General features: G+C 49.3%; 1 protein-coding gene across 2 annotated transcripts in view; it reads right to left on the bottom strand.

Moving 5' to 3' along the window:
* Positions 1-27,839, bottom strand: part of MYOM2 (myomesin 2) — a gene marked incomplete at its 3' end in the record, with an annotated part of 74,403 nt that overhangs the window by 15,304 nt on the left and 31,260 nt on the right. For both annotated transcript variants that reach the window (XM_082863700.1, XM_082863699.1), the window contains exons 13-27: positions 27,657-27,784; positions 24,069-24,252; positions 23,126-23,300; positions 21,550-21,671; positions 19,764-19,951; positions 17,771-17,897; positions 16,476-16,654; positions 14,949-15,063; positions 13,718-13,874; positions 13,522-13,628; positions 11,308-11,352; positions 10,614-10,750; positions 6,325-6,469; positions 6,146-6,205; positions 4,724-4,791 (exon numbers count right to left, since the gene is read on the bottom strand). In XM_082863700.1, the coding sequence (XP_082719826.1) occupies positions 4,724-4,791; positions 6,146-6,205; positions 6,325-6,469; positions 10,614-10,750; positions 11,308-11,352; positions 13,522-13,628; positions 13,718-13,874; positions 14,949-15,063; positions 16,476-16,654; positions 17,771-17,897; positions 19,764-19,951; positions 21,550-21,671; positions 23,126-23,300; positions 24,069-24,252; positions 27,657-27,784 (1,937 nt within the window). The remainder of the gene's footprint in view (positions 1-4,723; positions 4,792-6,145; positions 6,206-6,324; positions 6,470-10,613; positions 10,751-11,307; positions 11,353-13,521; positions 13,629-13,717; positions 13,875-14,948; positions 15,064-16,475; positions 16,655-17,770; positions 17,898-19,763; positions 19,952-21,549; positions 21,672-23,125; positions 23,301-24,068; positions 24,253-27,656; positions 27,785-27,839) is intronic.

Raw genomic sequence — 27,839 nt, forward strand, 5'->3', positions numbered from 1 at the left:
CAAGATATTTACACTGTCGGTCCTTGGGCGCTAAATAAAAACCTTTCCAATGACCTTCAGCCTCTGTTCTCTAAAACCTATATCCTCAGTTACTTTATTTGTCCTGTAGCTCGGGGTGCGGGTGGCGGGGAGGGGGGGGGGTGTCTTCTGTCCCCAAATAACTCATTTGTCGCTTCTCTGAACTCTCTGCAATGTCTCTACCACTTTTTCTATTTTCTTCCCTCCTTCCTTCCTCCCTCCCTCCCTCCCTCTCTCTCTTTCTTTTTGGCTGCGTTGGGTCTTCGTTGCTGCGCGAGGGCTTTCTCTAGTTGCGGCAAGCGGGGGCTACTCTTCGTTGCGGTGCGTGGGCTTCTCATTGTGGTGGTTTCTCTTGTTGCGGAGCAAGGGCTCTAGGCACGCAGGCTCAGTAGTTGTGGTTCACGGGCTCAGTAGTTGTGGTGCACGGGCTCAGTAGTTGTGGCATGCGGGCTTCAGTAGTTGTGGTGCACAGGCTTAGTTGCTCCGCAGCACGTAGGATCTTCTCGGACCAGGGCTCAAACCTGTGTCCCCTGCGTTGGCAGGCAGATTCCTAATCGCTGCGCCACCAGGGAAGTCCTCTACCACTTTTTCAATACGCGCACCTCACATGCACATAAGTATCTAGGAAAAGGTCACAACACGATCACTCCTGAGACACGAGGTCCTGCCCGACTCTCACAGTGTCTGAGTGTGCTCTCCCCAAAGCTTTACTGGAGGTGTGTGAGAAATCTCTCTCCCAGATTTCCTTCCGTTCATGACTGAGGTTTCTCTTGCCTTCAACTTTTCTTTTAAAAGATGGTTTTCTGTAAAGTTATAATATGAATACGTCCACACATTGATTTTTCTCCATGTGTTTTGTTATGTAAGTAGATAGAACAATAACCACCTGCCAAAGTATTATTAGGCAAAAACCTATGTGGAGGAAGGGTTCACGGAACCCCAGGAGTGATGGGACATGAGTACGCAGGCTAGGTGGGTTAAACTGCAAAAGACTCACCCCTCAAGCAATAGTTATTCAGTTTCTCCAATAGCTGTGTTCAAAGACTTATGACTCACTTTGATCAGGGAACTTAAAATATTATCAAATATTCACAGGAGGGCCTACACCATGTCAGAGCACATGGGGAGCCTATCTGTCCCACCGCCATTGTGAGCATGTACTCAGGACACCCTTGTCAGAAAAAAGGCCAACTGACTACAACACAGCCGCTGCCTTAATTGACATTTACCACCGTGTATGCTTAAGGTGTACAATGTACACAACTTGATACACGTATATATTGCAGAAATGGTTCCCACAATGAGGTTAGTTAACACATCCTTCACCTCACATGGTTACCCCTGTGTATGTGTGAGCGGTGAGAACACGCAAGGTCACTCTCTCAGCAACTTTCAAGTATATAATACAGTGTTATTAGCTACAGTCACCACGCTGGGCATGAGACCCCAGAACTTACTCATTTCATAACTGGCAGTCTGTACCCTTTGACCAACATCTCCCCCACCCCTTAGCAACCACCACTTGTCTCTTTGCTTCTCTGAGTTTGGCTTTTTTAGATTCCACATAGAAGTGAAATCATGTCGTGTCTGTCTTTCTCTGTCTGACTTACTTCACTGAGCTTATTTCCCTCAAGACCCATCCATATTGTTACAAATGGCAGAATGTCCATCTTTTTTATGACTGAATAATATTCCTGTGTGTGTGTGTGTGTGTGTGTGTGTGTGTGTGTGTGTCACATCTTCTTTAGCCATTCATTCGTCAGCAGACCCTTGGTTGTGTCTACGTCTTGGCCATTGTGAGCAATGCTGCTACGAACACGTGGTGCAGGTGTCTCTCCACAACAGTGACATCACTTCCTTGAGATGGACTCCCAGAGGTGGGATCGCTGGATCGTATGGTAGCTCTATTTTTTTTTTTTTTTTTTTTTTTGCGGTACGCGGGCCTCTCACTGTTGTGGCCTCTCCCGTTGAGGAGCACAGGCTCCGGACGCGCAGGCTCAGCGGCCACGGCTCACGGGCCCAGCCGCTCCACGGCATGTGGGATCTTCCCGGACCGGGGCACGAACCCGTGTCCCCTGCAAAGGCAGGCGGACTCTCAACCACTGCGCCACCAGGGAAGCCCTGGTAGCTCTATGCTTAATCTTTTGAGAACCTCCGTGCTGTTCTCCCACAGTGGCTGCACCGATTTACATTCCCACCAACAGTGCACGAGGGCTCCCTTTCCTCCACAGTTTTGCCAACATTTGTCATTTCTTGTCTTTTTGATGATGGCCATTCTGACAGGTGGCCTTCACCCTTGATTCGTCTTCTGCTTTCCCGCTCAGCGTCTAAACATGATTGAATGTCCCCATCCAGCCAGCGGGGAGAGAAGGACTTGACCCCCACGTCCACGACCCGCTGGGACTCCCAGGCTGTGATGGGCTCAGCTCAGTCTTCACCCATCTTCCATTCCATCAGCCAGTGCCGTTCGGACTCCCAGCCCCCGGCCACCAGCCCACCCGGACAGGCGGCAGGCCCCGCGTCAGCCCTCGCCTCACTCAGGACGCCGCTGTGCGGTCTTCACTCCTTGAATTCCTCACCTTCCTCATTCCATGAAGCCGCTTCTTGTTTCTCCTCTTACTTCTCTGAGGACTTCCCCTCGGTAATTCCCTTAAAAATCCTTCTCTCCTGTTCTACTCTGATAACATGATATTTTCCAAAGTTCTCCAAGTTTCCGTTATCTTTCTGTCTCCAAAGGCTGACCTTCAGCAAACCTGCCCCACGGGCGTCGTGCTCACGGCCACGCGTGTCCTGCTACCTCATAAGCCTCCACAGCAGAGCTTCACCTTGCTGTGAGGGCCGGGCTCACGGTGCGCTGGTTATACCATATCGCCTGTGCTACAGGCGTAACCAACGAAGTACTTGCAAAGCTGAATTTATCCTCAAAATCCTCAGACTTGGTCCTGCCCCTGCAGTGCCGGTTAGTATCGCAGCACCACCTGGTCTCCAAGACAGAGACCTAAGATCGTCCAAGACACTGTCCTCGCTCACATCCAATTACTCACCGACTCCTGCTGGAACCATAGCTCCCCAACAGTCTTCCAGTGTATCTCCTACTCTGTGCCCGTGGCCACTATGCTCATCTGAGTTCCCATCTCTCATTGAGCCTCTTGGGCAGCCTCCCCTCCAGCCTTAAGAAACAGCCAGAGTCATCACGTTCCCGAAAACCCCAAAGGCAGGCTCCCCGCCGTCTGCAGACCAGAGTCCACCTCTGCCCTGCTGGATGCCCTCTGGTCCAGCCCCCAACTGTCTTACCAAACTTATGTATTTCTTATTGTGGTAAAATACAGATGACATAAAATTTACCATCTTCACCATTTTTAAGTGTACAGTTCTGTGGCACTACGCATTCACGTCGCTGTGTAACCATCACCACCGACCATCTCCAGAACTTTCTCGTCTTCCCAACCTGATACTCTGTCCCCATTAAACACTGACTCCCTACCCCCATCCTTCAGCCCCTGGCCCCCTCCATCCTACTCTCTGTCTATGAGTTTGACTGCTCTAGGGACCTCACGTAAGTGGAACCATACAGGGTCTGTCCTTTCGGGTCTGCCTTATTTCATCCGTGTTGTAGCAGGTCACAGGATTTCCTTCCGTTTTAAAAGGCTGAATGACAGCCCGCAAATTTACCACATTTGTTTATCCATCCATCGATGGGCACTTGGGCCGCCTCCACACTGGGTTATTGTGAATCGCGCGGCCACCATCATGGTGCACACGTATCTATCTGAGGCTGGATCGTACCGTAATTCCACCCATTACTTCTGAGGAGCTGCCATACTGCCCTCCACAGCGGCCGACTCATAATTCACCCTCTAATGCTGCGGCTCCTAGTTTCCCACGCGGCTGTTTCACAGTTCAGCCTGTGGGAGCAGTTTCCACCCTCGCCGACCTGTATCCTTCTCAGTCATCCCCCCCGCACTCAGCTCAGGACCACCCTCGCCGACCTGTATCCTTCTCAGTCATCCCCCCGCACTCAGCTCAGGACCACCCTCGCCGACCTGTATCCTTCTCGGTCATCCCCCCGCACTCAGCTCAGGACCACCCTCGCTGACCTGTATCCTTCTCGGTCATCCCCCCGCACTCAGCTTAGGATTCACCGCTTTGCTGACTTGTCTGCTTCTTTTCCTCTCTTGTCTGTGAGTAGCTTGGGAACAGAAATGATGCACGATCGAGCTTTCCCCACAGCCTCTTCTTCTACAGAGACAGCCATATAGCAGGGGCTTGTTAACTTAAAGTCTGTTCCCCAAAATACAGGTTTTTATAGTTAGTAGTGATTCAGGCTTACTTTATGACTGAATTGCTCAAACAAAAACTTAAGAGCATCTTATTCCCCAAACATACCTTTTATTTCCTAAAGAAATCATATGAGCAGCATAGAAATTACCAGATACATTTCACCATAGCATTCTTTCCCATATGTTCACTTACTGAAATCTTAAATAAATATTTTATAAACTACCTACTTGAATCTTCGTTCCGTTACCCCTGTAATCTGTTGACAGAGATCACAGACGAGACTGAAAGTCTGAGTACCACCCGCCCCTAATCCAACCCCCCAAGCTTCACCACCAGTGTGACCTGAACGTAGCTGCTCCCTGACTGTCTCCACCGCCACGAGAATGGGAGTCTCACTCTCTCCTGGCTGGAACCGATTCCTCACCTTACAGACCAGCCGGACTTCACAATCTTCTGTAACATCCCAGTGCAGAAACTCAGCGAAATGAGGGCCTGGCAGGGAAAAGGGAAAAAAGTTTAAATAAAGGAAAAAAATGTATACATATATACACACACACATACAAATGCATTTTGGGCAGAAGAAAGTAGCTGTTCAGTCTGAAACCAAGATAATTTAATAAAACTAATTTTCAGGGCTCCGCAGTCAGTGTGTGCAATACTGATACTGAAATCTCTATTTCTAGCTGGGTGATGCTGTCTGATCTCTCCTTCTCGGTGATGTCTAATAGCTATTGCTCTTTAGCAGGAAGAATAATGAAATATTATATTTTTTTCTCAAGACATGTGTCTAACAACATCCAACAGCATGGTATAAAAAAACGTTAAAATAGGAGAACTAATTGAGGTAAGATGAAGAAAAAGCCGTTTGACCTGGCAAGTATGTCAACACATGGTATTTATATAGCATTTGAAATCAAAGATTAATTTATGTATCTTTCAAAAATATCATTTTTACTTAATATAAATGCAGAAGTCATATGCTAATAATACATTCAACACAAAAATACAAAGCAGTTTTAGAAAGTATTTATTGATTTCTTCCATATAAATACATCCTACAAAGTTGTAGGCATCATATTGTAGGAAAAAAATCATATTGTAGAAATGAGTAAAATAAATATTTTTGACTACTAAAAATAACTTAAAACAATAAAAATAATGTCATTTTATATTTTAAAAGCTGTATTCTAACTTCTTTTCAAAAACTATAGAAATCCCATATAAAAAATATTTTTCAAATAAACCCTTGGGTTGTAGTTCAGTTTCTCAAATTTATCCATTTTCCTTTGTCTCTAGTTAATATGCATTTTAATTTTTTACTTATTTATTTATTTTTAATATGCATTTTTAAAACGATATATTTAAAAAGTATTGTTTGTAATTAAAGTGAAAACATCTAAAAGTTGAAAAGTTCACACACTTTTAAGTAAAATAACAAGCTCCTGGCTATTGGAACTGGGTCTCCTGCCCTCTCTCCGTTTCTCCTAATAATCCCCCGAACTCACCCACCCCCATTCTTTATTCCTTTTTGTCACAATCACTGGACTCCATCTGGACGTGTAATGGAGACACCCGTTCCTTATGACTGCAGGAAAATACCAACACTCAACAATAGATTCCAGGGCTTTTCAAAGTAGAGGCAAGAGAAAATATCGATGAAATAAAGGGAAAGGTCAAAGAACAGAAGAGAATCCAAACTTCTACAGCTAAGAAGTGGTCTGACTTCTCGATCATTTAAAATCGAAGTTAGAGTCGTTTGGCATTAAGTAGGATCTGCTCCAAGCAAATGCTCAAATCCTAAACCTTTGTCTTGTGCTAGTGGTGGGGAAGCCAGCCAACCACCTACCTTGTTTCCTGAGAAATTCCTTTCTTTGAAATTCAGCCTCTTCTAGGACAGCCTTGAATGCTAAATCCAATATTTGAGGGGAAACAAATAGAAATGAAATACATTTGCTTCTCTCTGGTTGAAAGAATTCGCTTTGAATTTTCCTTTACAGACACATGAAGACCTTCCACGCAGCATACCGTCTCCGATGAGAACCAGAGAAGACTGACTTTTGGCTTTCCCGTCGTGAATCTGCACAGTGTAGGTGCCTTCGTTTTCGATGGTAAACTGATCCATCACCATCTCGATAAGGCCAGTTGACTTGTCACACTTGATTCTGTGTGTCTGGGAGCACAGAAGGAAGGGGAGAATTCCACCGTGAAATTCCTCCCTCCGGTTTTCTCGCTAGCACCTAACGGTTGCATCAACTATTGTATCTTAAGGGATCATGGTGCCCAAAAAACACACAAAAAGAAATTTCAGCCACTGAACCTCTCGGTGAACCAAAGAGCAAACGAGGGACCTCTTGGTGAACCAAAGATCAAACGAGCGACATTCGGCGATGAAGCCCTAGGTCTGCGTGGGGAGTGACCTACACACGAAGAACCCAGCAGAAACTCTGCACACTCCTCGGGAATGTGCACCTGATGTGAGATAACTCAGCACACGGGGGAAAGAGAACGGGGCGCCCTTGGCCATGTCCGATCACAAAACCACAGGCAACAACCAACCATCTCCACAGCCATGAGGGCTTCAGTCTCGGGGACTCTGGGGACACAGGCATCACGACTGGTCGCCCCCACTCAACACCGCCACCAGCGCCAGGGTTGAAGGTGCCCAGGCTCTGCATCCCCCATCCGGGCAGCCTCCAATGGGGACCCTTTCCCGGTGCCGCCCGTCCAGAGCTCACGTCTGCCTCAGACTCTGCTCTCATCGCTTGTGATGAGCTACAGAGACTGACGTGTGGTTGCGAATGGACCATGTCTTGTTATTCCACCCTTGGATACGATAAATGCAATCAAGCAGGGGTCAGGGAGGCAGAAGGAGCACATCCAAAGAATGACTCGTCTTCGACGCAGCCGTCATTCAGGGCAAGGACAGCACAGGGACCGGGGCTCCCCTCAGGAACACGACTCACACCACCACAGAAGGGCTGCTTCCTCTGGCCTTGACCCCCCCCCCGCAACGCTACGCCCAGAATGAACAAAAGCGTGACAACCTTTGCTGGTGACCTTTCCTGCAGGCATTCCTGCTTCCTTCCAGAGGAGCCCAGCTGGGATTTACGCAAAGGCTTCCCAGCCTGAGTAATGAGCCGTCCCAGGAAGGTGGGGCTGTGGGGTGAGATGAGCGAGTCATCGCCAGTAACCTGTGGTCAGCAGCCAACAAACAGGACGAGAGGGAAGAAAGGCCACTCCTTGCCCCGAGAGCCTGCACTCCTCCTACAGCCCTTACCTTGATGAGACTATCACAAAGAACTCCTATCTGCGGGTAACTAACAGAAAATGCGTGAGATCGGCCTTTTTCTGACACATCGTGTGTATTTATTTTCACAACGCTCTTCTTTCTCTTTCAGGTGACATTTATATTTTGGATTCCAAATGCCAGTGTCACAAGAGAGCTGAGAAGATGGATATTAGCAAAATAGCACCTTTGTTCGACATCCCTAAGCCCGTTTCCCTCAGCGTCGGGCATCGTTTCTAAACCCTCCTACCTGACGTTGGAAGCGGCACCTCTGCTGTCTGACCCCTTCCGTTTAATCCAAGTGTATTTCCAAGATGCCCTGTGGCCACTCCCCTGGTCAGCCCACCCTCCTCGCCCCCCGGTCCCCCACCTTGCTAGCTCTCGCGCGTGCAAGCTGCAGGGCCCACCTGTTCCGGGGCCCATTTTCTGCGTTCCTCCTCCGAAGGAGAACCCAGGAATCCACTGCTCTTGAAATCTCCCCTAACTACTCCAGCCTCTCCACACCCCCGCCTTCTCTGAATCGGTGCTCGCTGTACTGTTTTAACACGCTCTCCATTCTGTATTTTTTCTATATCATTCTCTGATTGAAGCTGTATTTCTTCAACTCTGGGATAAGATCCAGGAGGGCAAGTTTACAGCTCATTTTTCTAGGCTACGGCGGACAATCAAAAACTATCTGCAGACTATAAGCTGCCGTCCACGGGGAAAGGAAGATGAGTGTCTGAGGTCCCCAGGGTTCACGTGATGCCTGAGGTTCTGTTTGATCAAATATGACTTTCAGGTTTTAAGTGAATAAAGCTCACCCCTGCCCACAGGCCCTGACTTCCAGGAAACATAAAAAAATCACCTGGAAATCGGAAACTCCAATATTGTTTCAAGTAAGTAAAGCATACACTGTGTACTTGTACGACATCGCTTGGATTTTTTTCTCGATGGGAACTTGGTGTATATAAAGTGAGAGAGAGAGAGCAATGAAGGAGAAGACATGAGCTCAGATTACATTTAGAGAGAGAGGCCATTTCAGGAGGCGGCACCGATTACAGGAAGCCTCCTGATTACGGCAGCAGGACACTGCTCCCTCCCCGGAGACTCCGGCAGTTCTTGGGGGCTGGGCAAGGAACAGCAGCCTGAGGGCTGCAACAGGTGTACCTCGCCGGGGTCCTTGAGTTTCTTTGCAGTTTTGAGTATTTGCTTTTGAATACGGGGAGCAAATTTCAAGTTGATCAGACAACGGTGCTGCTCTGGGTCTGTAAGACGCTCGCCCCCATCAAACATCTGTGAGTACAGGCCTCTAGGAACCTGCTCTAATTAGGTCTGAGAAGTGAGAAGGAACCACGCTCAATCCAGAGCCTTCTCCATTTTCTCAGCTTCTGCACCGCAGGCTCTGGGCAGGTTTGAGAAAAGAATCAGGCTTCTAGCGATTGCCGTTATGCGGCGAGATGATGTTCAATGATTTTATGGGGGCCATAAATACAGGCTATTATGTGACTTTCACAAAACAGCATCAGTCTCCACATGGAAAAGTCACCTGTGGATTGCTAATTAAGGAAGGAAATAGTACAGCCGTATTCCAAACGATGAGCCAGGTAGCAAAGACATCCGTATTTAAAGCAAGCTCTCCACAGCAGGTAGGGATGTTAATCAAAAGATGTTCTGCAAATAAAGTGCAATTACACTAAATTCCGTTGCATTCCGTAGCATGATCTCTGCTCAAAGAAAATGTCTCCAATTACCTTGATCATGCGATGCTCTTCCATACACAGTATCCATACTGTGGGCTTTTTTTGCAGCCAGGAGGAAACCGCATGCTTTCTACTTACTAGCCAACTCCCCAATTTGTACAGTTCTCCAAGGATGCCATCATTCTCATGGGGAAGATGGACTGGATAAGAAAACTCGCGTAACCTTTCTCCATATACGATTTCTGCCCGAGGGACGTTCGATTAACCAAGCTTTACTAAAAACCCATCAGACACAGAGGCCAGACTAGGGATGAGGTGCCCAGCTCAGAGGGAGAGTGAGTGGGCCGCGCACCTGGCATGAGCAATCCCTACATCTCAACCATCCCGCTAATATCCGTGCAGCAGACACACCGCTGAGGCACTGAGGACTCAGTGGGATAGCTAAATAGACACGATGCATTGGGTATCAAGGGAAAAGAGAGCGGAGGGGGTAAAGACGGTGGGATGTGAGAGACCCCAAGGGCACCGCTGAACAACAAAGAAAGGCTCCATCAAACAGGTCGTCTTTTAACTGGGTTCCCAGTTGCGCTGTAATAATTAGACAAGAGGGCATATATGGAGACACAATGTGCCACAGGCAAAATATCTGTAATATATCTTGTAATATAATATATTACTATATAGTAATATATTATATATATTATATATAATATAATGTAATATATAATGTAATAATGTAATATAATGTAATAATGTAATGTAATATAATATATCTTGTAATATCTGTCAGCTTCATTCTACACAATTAAAAGTAGAAGAAGGGCAAAGTGTCTGTATCATAGCATCCTACACATTTTTCTCTGCTCAGGCCAAGGGGGCAGCCTAAAAGCTCAGGGAAGGTGCAGAAACTAATTTCCCAGCCGACGCCTTCCATGGGCCGCTCTCAGTGGGAGGGGGGCCTAGGGAGGCATTGCTCACATCAGGGCAAAAATATACCCCTTCAAAACTGTCATCAAGAGTGAATAAATTGTTACACTGAGGATAACCGCCGCCCCACGTAACCCGAACCTTTTCATAACACCAAGTCTCTAAACGTAGTTGCTCATTTTTTAATTCCAACAGGCTTGGATTTAAAGGCCTCCTGATCTCTCACCTAACCGAGACCAAATCTCTGTACATTGCAAGAATCAACCATCTCTCATTCATGTTGTCAGCCTTCTACGCCCCAACGTCTGCAGCTCGAAAAGGGATGAAGACAGACCCAGAATACCGGCTTTCAGGAACTGACCTTCCCAAGTAATACCTGGGCATCTCCAAAGCCAGAGGCCACGCACACATGAACTCACCTCGCTGTCACTGACTTCTCTGTCGTTAATGATAAAGCGGTAGCTGGCGTCTGGTGATAAGTGCTCAGCCTGCAGCCAGAAGCGGACCTGGCCCTTATCAAAAATCTCATAAGCTAATTCTGACTTCAGAGGAATTGCTACAGGGAGAAAAGAGATCACAAGTCAATAATGCGTGAATCCTCGTGAGAAGGAACAGCTGTGTACTATAGGAAAATATCAATCCTCATTATTAAATTTTTGGAGAATGTGAAACCCCGGAGTATTGAACTGGATTATGAAAACCAAAACAAAGAAATGAGACTCTAGTTGGCCTGGCGCTGCATTCAAAGCCTCCATGCCCCGTGAAGCCTTGCACATGCACGGTCTGCTTTCCTGATGGGCCTGGTGACCACAGATGGATATATTCTTTCTGAATTCAATGTAATCCAATAACTGAAGATCCCATTTGATACAATTCTCACTTGGCTTAAACAGCCACGCTCAACCCGAAATCCAAAACACTGCATGCAATGAAAATTGCTACACGTTACAATATTAGCTAATACTTGTTTTGAGCGAATTGTTGACAAGTGTGTAAAAGCTGGCGCACAAAACGAGGCCATCCTCTCCCCAGAGCGCCCCCTCCAGAGCTGCACGCGGTAACGAACATGCCTTCCCAGAGCGCAGTCCTGCTCTGGGCTCCAGGCTCACTTACTGGGATGTTTTATCTCATTGCTCAGCGCCACCAAACGTTCCATCTCTAAAATTAAGAGAAATATAATCACTGGTTTGACCTGTACGTTCAGAAGCTGGCTTAAAAGCAAAGCAGAGACTTGACATCACAGCACCAAGTTTAATTTGACGCTGGGAAAGAAATTAGAACTGGGAGTTAAAAGGAGACATGGGATGACTGTAACTTTGAATACTCCCTCCAGTGAATGACCGCCTGCAACTAAGATCCTCACCATTTAAAGAACCCACTTACTAACGGGACCCGTTAGGACGGGTTAGGGCAGCGGTCCCTGGGAGTGGGGGGCACTGGGGGGGCAGGTGTATTCCTCGAAGAGAGGAAGACCTACAGAGGGGGTATGTAAAGGGACCCATTTCCAGATCCTCTAATTCCGTATGAACTCTTTCCTGAAATTGGTCGTTAAAAGCGTCCTGCTTCAGCACCTCTCTCACCCACCCCGAATTTCACTGTGGTGTATTATCATGAATTTAAATAATAAATAATAATGATACATTAAAAAGTAAAAATGCACTGCTCCTGAGACTCCCAAGAGCAAGTTAAGAAAAACTGAAGGTTCTAAACCATTTCTTTCCTTTTCCCTTCTTCCTTCCCCCTTCCTTCCTTCCTTTCTTCTTAAAATTAGCATTTAGAAATGAGACCATGGTCACCAAGGTCTGTATGCACCTGTTTATTTGAAATGAACAATGAAGCAGACTTTCTGTGACCAGAAGTAACTCCACCTAGACGGATGATCTGAGGGTGAGGGCTGACACCCCCATTAGGTCTCACAGTGGGAACTTCCATACATCAAATGAGCTAAAGGGGCAGCATCAAGGTTTTGCCTGAAATGTACTTGAGGTCCGTGTACAGCATACAATGTGCTGGAAATGCTCCTCCTTTGCAACGATTTAAAACTAAGGTGAAAACGTCATCTGCAAACTTTCAAATGGAGCAGAGGAGTACAGCACTTGTCAGAAGTCTTTAAGGATGTTTTGCTAGTAAAGAGCTGTGTGAAGGCCACTGAGTGAGGGTCAGAAAGGGCAGCTTAAAATGCAGGTGAGCAGCTTCCGGTCCCTTCCCGCCTTGTCTGTGAGCAGTGAGCTTGCCAGGGAACCCAGGAAGCAGAGATGGTGCAGCCCCTCTGCTGTTCTACTGCTGGTCCCGTGAAATGCACATGGGCTCACCCCAATGCCCCCAACGTCTGCATGGGACCTGCGGACGCCTGCGGCCATCAGACCCTGTCCCCTCCCCACCCGTCCTAGGCGTCCCCCCTTGTATCCCTCTCCTGGGACCACACCCTTCACTGCAGCCAAGCAAGATGCCAGCTGATAAGGAAAGGATTAGACTAGCAAACTTAAGGCATTTTAACTGAGGGCCCTCAGAGACTCAGAAGCTTTTAAAGGCCCAACGTGGAGTTTTGAGGGTTCTGTCCAACGCTACACAGTTCCGTCCACATCACTGACTAATCATCGTACAGACTTGTAAAACTGGCTCTGACCAGCACGGGGTGGTAGATAAGGGTTGGACACAAACATCAACCCAGGCAGTGGAAGAATCCTCCTCCGGAGGCCAGTTCATTGTCTGGGGGACTCAGACCCCGGCCCCTGCCTAAGAGAAATGGCTGCTTTTCCCCGGGTCAGAGTAAACCGACTTCCTTCACTTCTTTCTGCTGTTTGCTGTTTATAACAGAGCGAGTGATTTTAACTATGGAAATTAAATATTATTTCACACACATAAAAAAATATATACATATAAACGTGTATGTATATATATACATGTATGTGTTTTCTTTCATCATCTGATTATTCGATTATTCCATGTTGGGAGAAAAGGGAGGATTCTTGCATCTGTGCGCCTCTCATTAATTTTACGGACTTACTTGCTAACATGCTACTTGCCAAACTAATGAAACGTAACTAAAACTCATCTCTAAAAGTACAAGTGGAAGGCTATAAAAGCAATATATACAGCAAGAAATAAAATACTCCCGGATCAGTGATTTCTTTAGTGGCTAGAGTACAAACTCAAGAGTTTGTGTAATTTCCGAAGTAATTTTTGGCTTTAAAAAGGATTCCCCACCCCCAGCCTCCTGCAAACACACACCCCTTTTCTAAGCAAATCAGTCTTTTCTCTGTTAGGGTCAATCTTTGAAAATGTTATAAAACCCCCAAAGGGAAGCCTATGTCCTACAGGTGTTACCTTTCTCATCCAAGACAAAGCTGGAGGACACACCATCCGTGTCACTGACGGACACAGAGTAAGTCCCTAAGTCCTCTTTATCCAGATTCTTAAAGTACAGCTTCGAGCTGAAAGGGAAGGAAAGCCGGTATGTTAATTACTGTGTTTGCAGGCGTTCCTAAGAGGTGGTGATGGCCAACTCCAGAGTGGAACTTACTGGTCCCCCACGGTCTCGACCTTGAACCTCTCGTCACCTGCAATGTCCTCGTAGGATTTGCACCACGTGAAGTGAGAGGCGTCCGTCATCTCCTGGCAGTCAAAGCTCAGGTAGATGTCGCCTTTTTCATCCACGCCCGCGCTGATCTCCTTGGTGCCTGCAGGGCGAGAACGCCAGGGAGCATCTTAGGAACACGGTATCCTTCCGAGTCTTGTTTTTGGAGGAGGGATGGCCCAGGCGGAGGGCTTGTTTTACATCGAATCATCAGGTTTTGCCTAGGGTCTACCCAGGACAGCGGGCAGATGTGAAAGAGCGCGCCCTCTGGGCAGCTGAAGGAAAGCAGGGAAGTTCAGGTTTGGGTTTTAAGTCATCGCATGTCTGTCCACTTCCTTTTCTGCATCCAGCACCGCTGGAGAAAACCCTCTGGGCTGCCAATCCCGGCCATAACGCTCCTCTTGCCCTTGGGGAGCTGACCCTTCGCCACTCCCGGGGCCCGGGCAGCGTGGTTGGGGCACTTGTTTCCCACACACCCGGGCTCTACTTCCTCCACTGTTTCCTTCGGGGGATTGTTTGTTTGTTTGTTCCTTTTTGACCAAGTGGACACCTGGCCCAACACAGCCCAGTCAGCATCTGTCCCTTAGGAATCAGAACTGGAGGAGACATGCCGGCCTGAGCCAGGTGCACACAGACGCGCCCCTTGCCAGGAGGACAGAGGAGCACAGAGCCGGTGGCAGGGTATCCATGGAGCCAATCTCCAGGGAGGGGAGAAATCCAGGGAAAACATGGTTTCCGGAGATCCTTCTCGCCACGTATCCCGTGAGCTCACCCCCCTCCCCTCGGAAGCACTTCCCCGCCAAGGTCCCCTCAGCTGGGCTCTTACTACTTTTAACCAAGAGGATTGCCAGCGGCTTTATAATTTCTGATCAAAACTCAGCAGTAACATAAAAGACCATCGTCATCCCTGCACGTTTTACTGCTGAAATGAAGACCCCGCCACCCTTGCAGAATGACCTCACGTGCCCCTTGCTGCCCAGGATGCTGGCGGGGGGGGGGGGGTGCAGTGGGTCTTTGAAGACATGCTGTACTGCGTCTGTCAATCCAACTCCTTCTATAAATGTGACAGGTACCGTCCATGCATCCGCCGTCCGTTCACACACACACACGCATCCCTCCTCCCAGATCACCCTGCTGTGAGGTTTGCCCTGCTAACAGCCGAGCAGATGAGGCTCACCTGGCCTGGCCTCCACAAGTACCGGCTCCGACGTGTCTGAGGGCTTCCCCACCCCACTCGCATTTACTGCCCGGACACGGAAGATGTAGGTTTTTCCTTGGTGCAGGTCGCAGACCTTGAAAGAAGGAGGAAACGTCACATGTGAACAGACAGATGAAAATGACTTCATTCTTCATCACATTTTATTACAGACGTGTTTTCTTTTTACAAATAGCCTATTCTTCCAGTCGGAACAGCCGTACAGAGGAAGTGCAGAAGGGAAAAGGAGACGGGCAGGCTCATGACCTCACTTGGCGAGAATAAACAGGGTTGCTACTGTTCTGATCTATCCTCTTCTTTGTTTTTTGCATATTTTAAAGCAGAATTGAAATCGTATCATCTAGTTTATAATCTGGTGTTGATATTTAACATAATTCTACGGGAGTAAATATCATTTCACATGTGATTTTTTAGTTTGTGCAAAATATCCTATCATTGGGGCAATATCAAAATTAAACCCATCTTGGGCTTCCCTGGTGGCGCAGTGGTTGAGAGTCCGCCTGCCGATGCAGGGGATACGGGTTCGTGCCCCGGTCCGGGAGGATCCCACATGCCGCAGAGCAGCTGGGCCCGTGAGCCATGGCCGCTGGGCCTGTGCGTCCGGAGCCTGTGCTCCGCAACGGGAGAGGCCACAATAGTGAGAGGCCCGCGTACCACACACAAAAAAATTAAACCCATGTCTTATACATCTACGGATGACGTATATTGTAACCTGCATTGATAACCAAAAATAAAATGTATATTAGCTAATTTCTAACGAGTTCATTTAGCTGGATTCTCAGCAGTTTTTGTTCATTCAGAAGACGACACTGATCTTGTTTCATGTTGTCCAACTGCTCTCCAGAGGCTGCTGTCCATTTACCTGTCACTCAGGTGCGGCCTTTCTTTAAGGAAGCACATTGCCTTTCTGTCTAAACCACACCCCAGAGCCCACAACCCAAAGAAGAAAGCCTCTGATGAGGGCAGCTGGGTCCCCGGGTCTAAGCCACTGTCACCACTAACCTGACCCCGGTGACTGGTGAATTGCAGGTGCTAAAAACAGAAGTACTTGGAGAAAGAGGGGACAGAGAAATTACACATCATAATTCTGTCAAATGTGTTCACACTGTGTGTACGTGTGTATGTGTGTTTATCAGATAGACGTGCATCAGCGATCACGGGAACTGAGTGAAGTAAACGTGGGCTTGGTGCGGAAAGACATAATTCTAGTCATCACTGTGGAAGGCACATCAACACAGTCCATGACCGTGAAGTGTCAGCACCACCGGGGGCTGTCAGACGGCAGGAAGCAGAGGAAACCCACCCAGATGGTTCCCACACGCAGTCGTTCCCCACGTCCACGGAGGGGCGGGCGCCTCCTTGAACCCCGCTGGCTGGCAGCAGGGGTACCCGTTCATGTGCACAGTTCCCTGGGGGCTTTGAGCTAGACCCCCAACAGGGATGAAACACGTTCCCCAGAAGACAATGCCTGAGAAGGTGTACAGTCACCTTTAGGTAGCGATGTGCTGTGGTGGCCTCGTTGACGGTGATCCACTCTTCGGAATCCTCTTCCTTAAGGTCCACGAAATACCCAGAGATGGGGCTGCTGCCCGAATACACCGGGGCCTTCCAGAGAAGCACCAGGGACGTGTCCCGGACCTCGCAGAACGTCAGGTCGTAGGCAGGACCTGAAAAGTCAGGTGAGCCTGTGGACTAATTCACGGGTCCACACACTAGCCCGGGACCAGCAGGTACGTCTCACAGAGAGAAAGGTGTGCAGGAGAGGATCCTGAGGTACCCGCCCACCTGCTGGGCTGGAAACCCGGGCATCACAGGACTCACCCAGGGAGTCTGACCACCCGGGGAACCAAGCTCTCACCAGCTCCACCAGCCTAGTACCCCAGGCCCGCCTGTGACAGTAACCAAGCCCAGGTCCAGGGGAGCCTGGAGCAGTAAAGGCAGGAGGGGTCCCACCCTAACCAACCACTCTAAGCCCCCAAAAGCCCCTGGGAACTTCCACAGCTTCTCCTTCCACTGACTCTTCCAAGGGGAAAAAATTAATTTCATTAAAACAAGTATCCCCCACCCCCAAAAATAAAGGAAAAGCCACATCATCTGGCCACAGAACTGAACAGTTTCTAGAGCTTTTCAGCTTCAACTTCAGGTCCGTTGTTTTGTCCAAACCGTGAGCATATTATCCATGGCATTAGGGGTCCTGATGGACCGGATACAGAGAAATCAATGCCCAGTCCCTGCAAGTTTGTGAAAACAGTTTGAAATGTGGAGCCCTGAGCAAATGCAGAGATTCTGTCAATGTTCACTTTAGAACCAGAGGCCCCAAGCTCCCATGTGCTCTGGGAGGAGGAGACCCGAGTGAATACACAGTCAGTAAGGTCCTGCTGTCCCTACTCTGGCCCAGCTGGAGCCTCTCCTGCTGGGAGCTGGCCTCCCTCCGCCCCTTTGGGAGAAGTCCACCTGGCGCAGGCCTGCCCTGGACCCGCCTCCGGCCACAGCATCCTCGACTCGGGGGAGCAGCTGGGGGTGGGTGGCCCCACAGCCTCACACTTCAGTGCTAATGACTCCGTGCCTGTCACTGCCCTACCTGTGTGTCCACGGCCCAGACCACAGGGCGGGGCCACCTAAGGCACAGCTCTGCTCCGGGCCTGGCATGCAGTAGTGGTACCAGGATCTGTGCAGAGTGACCGAAGCCTGCTGGCTGCAGAGGCTGGGAAGGCCCCCTCTCCAGCCAGCCCTGCGTGTGCACGCGAGGTACCCAGGGGTGAGTCCTGGAGAGACCATCTTACCCGGTTCCGGCGCCGTCCAGGCCTCGCACTTGAAGAGCTCGCTGGGGTCCGACGGCTGCCCGATCCCCACGAGGTTGGTGGCAGCAATTCTGAATTCGTAGAGTGAGCCTTCTGCCAAGCCCTCCACCTGTTCAGAGGATGTTTAAATTATAGATGAACCCACAGACGTAGAAAACAAGCTCATGGTTACCAAAGGGGAAAGCAGGGGAGGGATAAATTAGGAGGTTGGGATTCACAGGTACACCCTCCTGTATATAAAATCGATAAACAACAAGGACCTACTGTACAGCACAGGGAACCACACTCAGTATTTTGTAATAACCTATAAGGGAAAAGAATCTGAAGGATACATATATACACATATGTGTATGTATAACTGAATCACTGTTGTACACCTGAAACTAACACAACATTGTAAATCAGCCGTACTTCAATTTTTTTTAATTAATTAATTAATAGGTGAAACAAAAGCTGTGTTACGACCCACGATCCATCGGGGGAAAGGGGGTATTCCTGGTTGATTTATAGATGGAACGGGAGGGTGAGGGACCTTGTCAGTAAGTCGAGTACGTGTCTGTGGAAGGTTATTGATCCACCTGCATGTTACAGTCACCACCTTCACCCCGACATGGTTTGCCTCATTCACTCCATAAACCCTCCCCCCGGGGATGACGTGATGACCCAGGCAGGAAGACAGGCTCAGAGACAAAAGCCACAAGGAGCCAGTGGAAGAACGGTGGGCAGGACCTGACCTCGGGCCCAGGCTCTCCACCCTCCACCCCCGGCGGCACCGCACCTGGGGTGTCAAGGACCCGGGACGGGAAGCATCCTTGCCGGGGGCGGTGGGGAGTGACCTGTCTCCTCCCCGCACACTGGCTGGAGGCCCCTGAGGGTCCACTCTGCCTGGTCGGTGCCACAAAAGATGGAGGGAAGGCCCTGGACCAGACCATCAGCCCTGCCTCGCAGCCCGGCCACTGGATCAAACACAGCATCTGGATGACATTGTCTCTGAACACAACAGCTCCCAAAGCAAGCACGTGTCACGTGGAGCCGCTTTATCCCCCGGAAGGCAGGTCTGGCCTCGTGGAAAGCCGGCATTCAGAAAGTACGTGGGCATTTCCTCCGGAGTTTGGGACCTGACAGCCAATAGTAAGGTGCCCGGGGACAAGCGTGCACAAAACACGAGGATCTTCGCACCGAGCTTGAATTTTGGCAATACGCGTCATACACAATAAAACGCATGAGAAATACGTATTGCATAAATATAGGTATTAGCACAGAATCTTGTACAAGACAGGGATTAGACCTCCTCTCCGCCGCCCGCAAAAAAACCCTCGCTTTACCGCGTGACTCCTGTGAATGAACAGGTGGGCGTGCTGCCCGGTAACCGCATGAGCTACCGTCACCGACCCGCGTGCTCCGTTAAGTAAACACCTTCTCCCTCATCTCTCTCACGAGAAGCCCCGTGTGGTGGCTCACGGGGAGGAGTGGGGGCTCAGGGAGGTGAGAGCTGTTGCCCACGGGCTGTCGAGGGCTCTCCTGGAGACTTGGTTCTGCTCTTTCTTACTCCAAGTCCGTGTGGCTCGCGCTCCCTGCACCCGGATGGAACGTGTAGTTGGGCAAGAGGCTCACTGGGAAGGCTGAGCACACGCCTTCCTTGGGAAACGGGGACAAACAAGCAGAGGAGCCTCGATCGTCACCGTCTCCTGCGCATCCTGCCCCGAGGCTGAGAGCTCCAGCCACCGGGCTGGAGGCCGGATGCCGCTCAGAGCAACACCTGCACCTGCAAACGACCCACCTGCCGGCTCGCCTCCTCTGCTTCACTTCTCAAAAGAAGAGGCTCCGTGACCCTAAGTTCTCATGGTGAACTGTTTCATTCATTTTTGTTTCTGTGTCCAATTGCCTAATGTCACTGAACTCTGAGACACAGAACGGGGACCCTGCCCCACAGGAGAAATTGCCTGCAAAAGGGAACGAGTCCATGAGCACCCACCGTCAGGATCCTCTCTTGGAGAGGCGAGGCGTTGACCTCATGCCAGTTTTTGTGGTGAGCCTCTCTCTTGTCTATGTAGTAACCGAGGATGGGTGAGCCACCGCTGAACTTAGGCACCTTCCAGCCCAGGGTCATGGAGTGGCCGTCACAGTTCAGAAGGGTGATCCCGTAAGGATGGGACGGGACGGCTGCAGGAAACACATCGGGAAAGTCACCCGGATCTTAGTGCAATAACCATTAACCTACCGCGGCCGGCTCCAGCATCTCAGAGGGACGGGCAGCAACGGGAGATGGCCCTGGGTGCCTGTCCCCTCTGTCCTGTCCAGGTCTCCCCGCTCACCATCTTCGCTTGTCTTTGTCTCTTCTTTTAAAGAGAGTAAGTTTTTTAAAAGCTTCTTTCATATATATTTATTGCAATTTCTAAATACATCTTCCAATACATACATCCATACATACATCCTCCAATATTTCAATAATACAAAGGCCAAGAAGGACACTTGAGACAAAAGGCTCTCTCCCTCCTCTAAGGAAAACCTTGAGAGAGCAGCTTTCTCATCACGCCCATGAAGAATGACAACCTCACCTTCCACAGCCAGTGACGACCGATAGCCTTAGGCCAGTGAGTCTTAACTTCCCCCATAGTTATAGAAACTTCAGATTAATTCAAATGAGTATGAATTCAAGTTTCCCTTTTGAACACCCTGCTCGGAAATGGACCATCTTTTCCTAACAGGTTGAAGAGGATGTGTCTCTGCTTCCCCCCTCCCCAACTCCGAGCAACCTACGTCCAATCATCCTCTGTTACCCGAGATACAGGTACCCGGGAATGAGCTGGTCTTATTGCAGAATTAAAACGTAAATGATTGGCTTTCCTTTAGTAGGAATGACTTGAAGAGGCTAGTGGTAATGTTTGAAAGTCCCTCCTGGGAAAAACTGATAGATTATAATGAGCTTAAAATGAGAGTTAATCTTTTACTATATTTCCCACCTCAGTATCATCAGATTTGACATTCCTTGGAAATTCCAGTAACGTTATTCTACCTATTGTTAGACGAGAAATCATAATTTCTGAAGATACTTTTAGATTTAGTTGAAGACAAAAATAAAAAGCAAAACATTTCTCTCAGAAGTGAACAGATAATACTATGATTCAAAATGTGTCTAAGAGGTGATCGTGGTTCTAAATCTTCCTGAATACTTTTAAGTCATGGGGTCCATTTTATATGAAACAACCAGACCAACATTACACAACACAGAGCTGCACAGATCAAGCTTCCTAGGGCGCATCACTGCAAGTTCGGCCCCGAAGTGTTCTGTGTGGTCAGAAAGATAATTTTGAAAGATCACTATTTATGAACAAAGCCACAGAGTTACATAAACATTTGAAATCCTCTGGAATGACGTTAAGTTCCTTGAGCTAAGAATAGCTGAAAAGGCCATCGACGTTCTGTTTTGAACGCACCGATTTTGAAAAGAGACGGTCACACCCTACAGCATACATTGTAATGGGGGCACGTGCGCTTGGAAACCAGTGTGACCCCTGATAATATTTTCTATTTTCAATTTGCATTTTACTAGCATATTATCCTTTCTGCCTCTCACACTGGCGTTTCCAAGCCAATTGATGAGAGGTTTCCACAGAACTGCATGTTCTCTGTTCAACAATTTACATCCACTTTTCCCCTCCGGTAATATTCTAAACGGCATCATAAAGGTTTGTTCATGCAGAAATGAAAACGTAGTGGAGAACCGAAAGCTGGCACAGAGTCGCCCATGAATTACTTACTGAGGGCGGCCTGGACTCTTATGACGTCAGACTCCTGAGAATTCTCACTCGTCCCAACAGCATTAACGGCTTTAACTCGGAAGATGTACTGCTCGCCGGTGGTTAGGCCGTGCACCACAAACCTGACAAAAACACGAATCGGGGGCGTGAATACAAGGCTCAACCCTTTTTCTTCCTGCAATAGACACAGAGAGCATCTTGAACACGCCACGAACATCCGTCACTGGGACTGAAAAGAAGTTTACTTCTTCGAGTGCCTCATGGATGCATATTAATTCCAATCAACACGCCACGTCCAAACGTAAGCCAGCAACAGCCAACGACTCTGGGGCTGAAGGGAGCTGGACTCGGGGGGCGGCGGGGGCACCAGCTGCTGCCCGCGGGCCCCGGGGGGCGCGGGAAGCAAAGCCCTGGAAATCCTGAGTGACCTCACTCAGTGCCAAGGCTCCCCCTTCATTTCCAAGCCCTCTGGTTTTCTCTGCATCGAAGCTCTATTCTAAAGTAGGGTTCCTCTCCTTTCCTAAAAGAACTCACGTCTGTAAAACTTAGGGAGAAGGAGTGACACCACACTGGCTAAGATTTGGCTTGGAGACCGGCTTGGACACCTAACAGATTTTATGTCCTCAGGCAAGTTACCTAACCCCGGAAAGACTTTGTTTTCCCATCTGTGAAAGAGGATCATAGTACCTACTTCTCAGCACAGCCACCTCGCACACGGTAAGTACTCAGTAAACATGAGCAATAGTTATTTATCTCCGAGTCTGCAAACATGTATCAGGCATTCACGAAATTCCTGCACTAGAATATTTGAGGTGTTTTGTTCTGGGAGCTCTTCCTGCACTTGCTGGCGCGGACTGTGCATAACATCTAACTTTAGCATCAGTTGTGTCTCTTCTTTTCCAGCCACAGCTTTTTCCAATTTATTGGTTTTTAAAGAATGAAGAGGGAAGGGTGTCAGAGACATCATGGATAACCCGTCCGCAGTGGAGGATCTGACAGCTATTTTCCTAAGCGCGTCCTGCGGGAACCCTAACACACCCAGGCATTCCCTGCAGGCCGTGAGACAGGAGCAAGTCCGTGTCGGCAGGAAGGATGCTCGGCCCCACTGCAGGCAGAGCCGCTGTCGCCCCTGCACAGGAGCCAGGGCCTCTCTCCACCCCCTCCCCAGCTTTGTGCAATTGGTGGCCAGAGGGAGGGCCTGTCAGCTTTGTGAACAAAGCAATTTTAAAAGTTCAAAACATCAATACAGAGAAATAAAACACCCTTCCCGTCCCTGTCACTACTTTAACTCTCCTGTTCAGGGTAAGTCTTAAACGCTGAGTACGTCAGAGGAGATGCTCTGGGGCTTTTCTTCATCGACAGACAAAGCACTTCAGCCACGGGGTAGAACTAGCTCCCCAGCTTCCAGCTCTGCAGCCCCCATGTGTGGGTGAGGAACCCGGCCCGTGGTGTGGACGTCACAGGTGTTCCTGCCGTGGCACCTGCACCCGAAGGCCCCGTGGGTCCCGGGGGGTGTGCTTCCCACGTTTTCTCGGGGGCAAGGATGTCAGGTGGAGGGGACCCGAGCAGGCAGCACCTGTTGTAGCCGACAGGCTTGTGGTTACAGGGCTCCCAGACAGTGGACCCGGCCACGCAGCAGTCCACGTAGTAGCCAAGCAGGTCCTCCTCATGCTTCGGCTGGTCCCATTGCACCACCACGGACGTCCTTGTGTTCCGGGAGGTGACGACACGGCCGGGGGCTGAGGGGACCACTGTGCAGGGGGGACAGGGACACAGGCTCAGCGGCACGGGAGTCTGGGGGCACGCCAGAGACCCACAGGCCCTCCTGTCCGCAGAGCTTGGGGCTTTAGATGAGATTTGGACAAGGAAGACGCTGCAGGGCAAGGGGGTACCCAGGAGGTTCCGGGCAGTCCCTGTGCTCTCTGTCCCCAAGTCCCTCCCTTCCGAAGAAAGAGATTCCCATCACGGAATCTCCTGCCCCTGCCGCCCCTACAGACCCATCCACAAAGCTCCCCTGGTGACGCACGCACTTTGCTACCCAGGAAGGAACTATGTGGGGATATAAAATTAGCCATTTAAAAAAAAATAGGACACAATTCTATCAGATTCAAGGGACTCTGCAAGGGACTCAGAATCAAACCATGGATTTCTCCCCTCGCACAATTCAGAATTTCTCTAATCTGTATCTGACATCTTCTGAGAGGGAACTTCAAGCCATATGGGCAAGAAATCCTGATGCATTTAGGGTTGGGTTTTTTGGGTTTTTTTTAAAGTGGCCATTGCCTAAAAATATTGCTAATCCATTGATTGGTTTCATAAAAAGAAGATGGAGCTTTGGAGAAATGTTGACCAAAACAAGGCAGAGAGATCTTCATCTCTTGTAAAACGGAATTTTAAGGCAATGTGAATTTTAAATCACGTGCGACGCTAACGTCTTTATCAGCGCAGGTGCTGGTTGTCCGACACGGGTGACGTTGTTCGGGGCCCATCCTACAGTTTGGTCCCTCGCGCTAACTCACCGATGGTGTCCTGGGCCTGAATGGGGGCGGTGATTTCCGACGGGTCGCTCAGGCCATGCTTATTTGCTGACAACACTCGGAACACGTATGGTTTCCCCTCGGCGAGATCGAAGACAGCGTATCGGGGGGACCTCACGGCCGTCTGTGCGTTGACCCGCTGCCAGCTTCCGCTCCCGACCACGGACTGCAAAGACAGGGGCCTCGATGGAGCCATGCTCCCCAGACCCGCGTGGGGGGAGGGGATGCTCCGCTCTGGCCCTCAATTACACCGCGGGGGACCCACAGCCCACGGCACCTCCGGGGCCATCAATACCTCTGTTCTGAATTTTAGGAAAAGGAAGCCAATTTGGAGAAGGAGGTCAGAAGCTACCCAAAGTTGGAAATGTTACCAGAGAACATTTTTACGTGAAAGCCAATAACCTATGGAAATCTTCAGGGAATCAATACATAGGTCGTAGTTTTAGTAAAGACAGGATGAACTCTAAACAATTAGAGATAATTGAGGAGCAGACGTGTAAAATTCCATCATAACTGCTCGCATTCCAGTTTAAACCTTTTGCTCTTTCTCAGCTATTATAGTAATAACAAAGGGACAGCCACCTAAATGACCAGCAGTAGGGTGGGTACGTTATGATGCAAAATGACACATATACACTAAATGGAGCCGTTTAAATTACTGTATAAAGATCTTTACTCAGAGGAGAGGAATTGTGTCATTTTGTTAAATGTAATACGGGATGCCAGTTGTATGTATATCAAGATATAAAAACCGATGGAGAAAAAGACTAAATATGTCCCACATGTTAATAATGACTATTTTGCGTGATCAAATTATCGGTAATTTTCATTTTGTTCTATATAACATATACGTGTTTTCCAAATTTTCTACGCTGCGTGTTTAAGTTTTATCATTGGCAATTACTTTTAAAACTGGGATTACATGTCTAATTTAGTTTTTTCCTATAGAGATAAGCCCCCTTTGTGAAAGGAATCCTGGGGTAGTAAAGGTTGGGTGTACACTGACCCCACTAAGGCTGCCAGAAAGGACTGGGAAAGCATTTCGAACAACCCAGGCTTCTAGAAATTAGATCCCTGTTTAGAGAAGTCTTCTCTCATTTCAGCAAAAGTGAAGTGGCTTTCTTGGACTGACGCAGGCGTCCACAGTCAGAGGCCCCCTTGGGCCCGAGTATGTTCGCCATCTGGAGAGCAGGGGGAGGGGCAGCAGGGGAGCCCTGGGCACACTCAGCTGGGCCGATGGGAGAAAAGGACCCTGGGGCTGAAGGAGGCAAGACAGGGAGGGAGTGGGGAAAACACTGCTCGGGTCTTACAGCCAAGCTTCTAGAAAAGCTAGTGCCCACCTTCTAAGCAGGGGTGGAGGAAGTCCTTGGGGTTCTGCACCCCAAGAACCGCAGGGCACCACTGCCTTCACCGCAGCCAAACTCTCAGCACATGAGCCCAACGTGGACAGGACAGGCCGTGCACCTTGGGCTGTGGCCACACGTGGGCTTTCCAAGCAGAGCTCACTCGGGGGAAGACGCGTGCTTCAAACTGTGCTCAGATGCCAAGCTATTAACCAGAGCGCCGCCGTTCCTAGCATCTTGTGCCTGGTCGTGACATAAAGTGGAAATACAGGACTAGACAGAGGATGCTGACTCATCCCTGTGGTTCCTTTTAGGCCTGATAGGAACTAAGGCCCCCAAAGACCACCTTGGATGCGTTGGGGCAGGACCGTGAGCAACAGAGAGAGGTAGGTGCCTCGCCTGGCCAGCTTACTGGGGAGTAGCCCAGTCCAGCTCCCTCCCGGGCTCCCTGCTGCCCCTCCCTCCCGGAGTCCCTGGACACCACGGCTCCCCTCAGGCTGTCCTGGAAGCTTCCTCTCCCTGATCACACACCCTGTATTGCTGCTCACCACCCGTGGCAGCGGGTAGGGAATGCAAGGGTGCCCTCGGTGAGGCAGGCCTCTTTTTTTTTTTTTTTTTTTTTTGCGGTACGTGGGTCTCTCACTGCTGTGGCCTCTCCCGTTGCGGAGCACAGGCCCAGCGGCCATGGCTCACGGGCCCAGCCACTCTGCGGCATGTGGGATCTTCCCAGACCGGGGCACGAACCCGCGTCCCCTGCATCGGCAGGCAGACTCTCAACCACTGCGCCACCAGGGAAGCCCGAGGCAGGCCTCTTTTTAAAAGTGGGTTTGCTAGTGGGGGGTGAAATAGGGGAAGGGGAGTCAGAGGTACAGACCCCCAGTCTTGTAGTAAATAAGTCGAGGGATATGATGTACAGCAGAAGAAAGATGGTCAATAACACTGTAATTACCTTGTATGGGGACAGATGGTGACTAAACTTGTGGTGACCACCTCATAGTGTATGCAAATGTCAAATCACTACATACTACACCCGAGACCAACATAATACTGTACATCAACCACGTTTCAATAAAAAATAATTTAAAATTTTAAAAGATTTTTAAATGCGTTTGCTGAAACTTGGTCTTTCCGGCACTGGGTAGGTGAGTAGGAAAATGTCTCTGAAGAGGGCCTGAGAAAGCGCCTTTCCTCCTGGGAGGGCTGACCACTAGATTTTCATGATGCAAAACAACAAGCTAGCACCCAGCAGCAAGAAGTTAACACTTGACTCTGCCCACAGGTAAGCCTTGCAGATAAGTAGAGAAAGCTGAGGGTCATTATACCATCTGGAGCCTGAAAACCGTTCATTTCCATTCTGCCTTCCTTCACCTTGTTGTATTACACATTACTACTGTATGAGAGATATATGCTCACATTAAGAGTTATAGACTTTATGTGTATATTACATGTATTGGATTGCCTAGTACATTGTAATATAAGTTTAGTATCACAAAACCACAGTTACAGGATTTGTATGGTTATACAGGTTTTTCAACAACGGTCCGCAGCCGAATCACAGTCCAGCAATCTGAATGACTGTGTCACAACCTGCATTTTTAGTGCAATTGGACAGACCAAAGCAGGAGAGAGAACACATGGCACGGAGTAAGGATACTGTGTTTGAAATTTAGTTGGTGATGTACATTCAGTGTGTGTGTGTGTGTGTGTGTGTGTGTGTGTGTGTGTGTGTGTGTCTGCAACACACAAACTATTTCTTCCTACGCGTCCAGATCTAAAAAGTCTGCAAACCAATGATTCTGTGTAACCCTTCGCCATCTGAAGTGTGAATTCCTCAACACGATCGCCACCAAGTGGCCACTCGGCTTATGAGCAAACTGAGAGCCGGGACTGCTGTCCCCCTGCCCACATCCGGAATCCTCAGAACTTGGGAGCCTAGAATGTTCCAGCAGGAAGAAAGCTGGCGGCCGCCTCAGTGAGAGGCCCTCGTGTACAGCGGGGAGCCGGGAGCCTGACCGGCCCCCGCGGAGGGCGGCACAGCCTGAGCGGGACCTGCTCCTCAGATGCCACGCCCCTCACAGAACCCCTCAGGCGTTCACAGCTCAGCCGGTGTCTGCAGCTTCACGTTAAATAACTGATCTGAGAGCTGCCCATCCTTAAAACACATGACACAGCACCACGGGAAAGCCTACAGAGATCTGCTGCTTCAAGAAACCCACCCGGGGTGTACCTTCTCAATGAAATACATCAGCGGCTCCTTGCCACGGGGGGCAGGTGGGTCCCAGCTGAGGACGACATATGTCCTGCTGATTTCTGAGGCGTGGACGTTGGTGGGAGGTCCTGGAACCTGAACATCACCTGGAGGAGGAATCAACACCGTGAGCGCTGACAGGAGCCGGGTCAGCCCGCTTGC

The sequence above is a fragment of the Leucopleurus acutus genome (genome assembly GCF_964270905.1).
Source record: "Leucopleurus acutus genome assembly, chromosome: 21".
Taxonomy (NCBI): domain Eukaryota; kingdom Metazoa; phylum Chordata; class Mammalia; order Artiodactyla; family Delphinidae; genus Leucopleurus; species Leucopleurus acutus.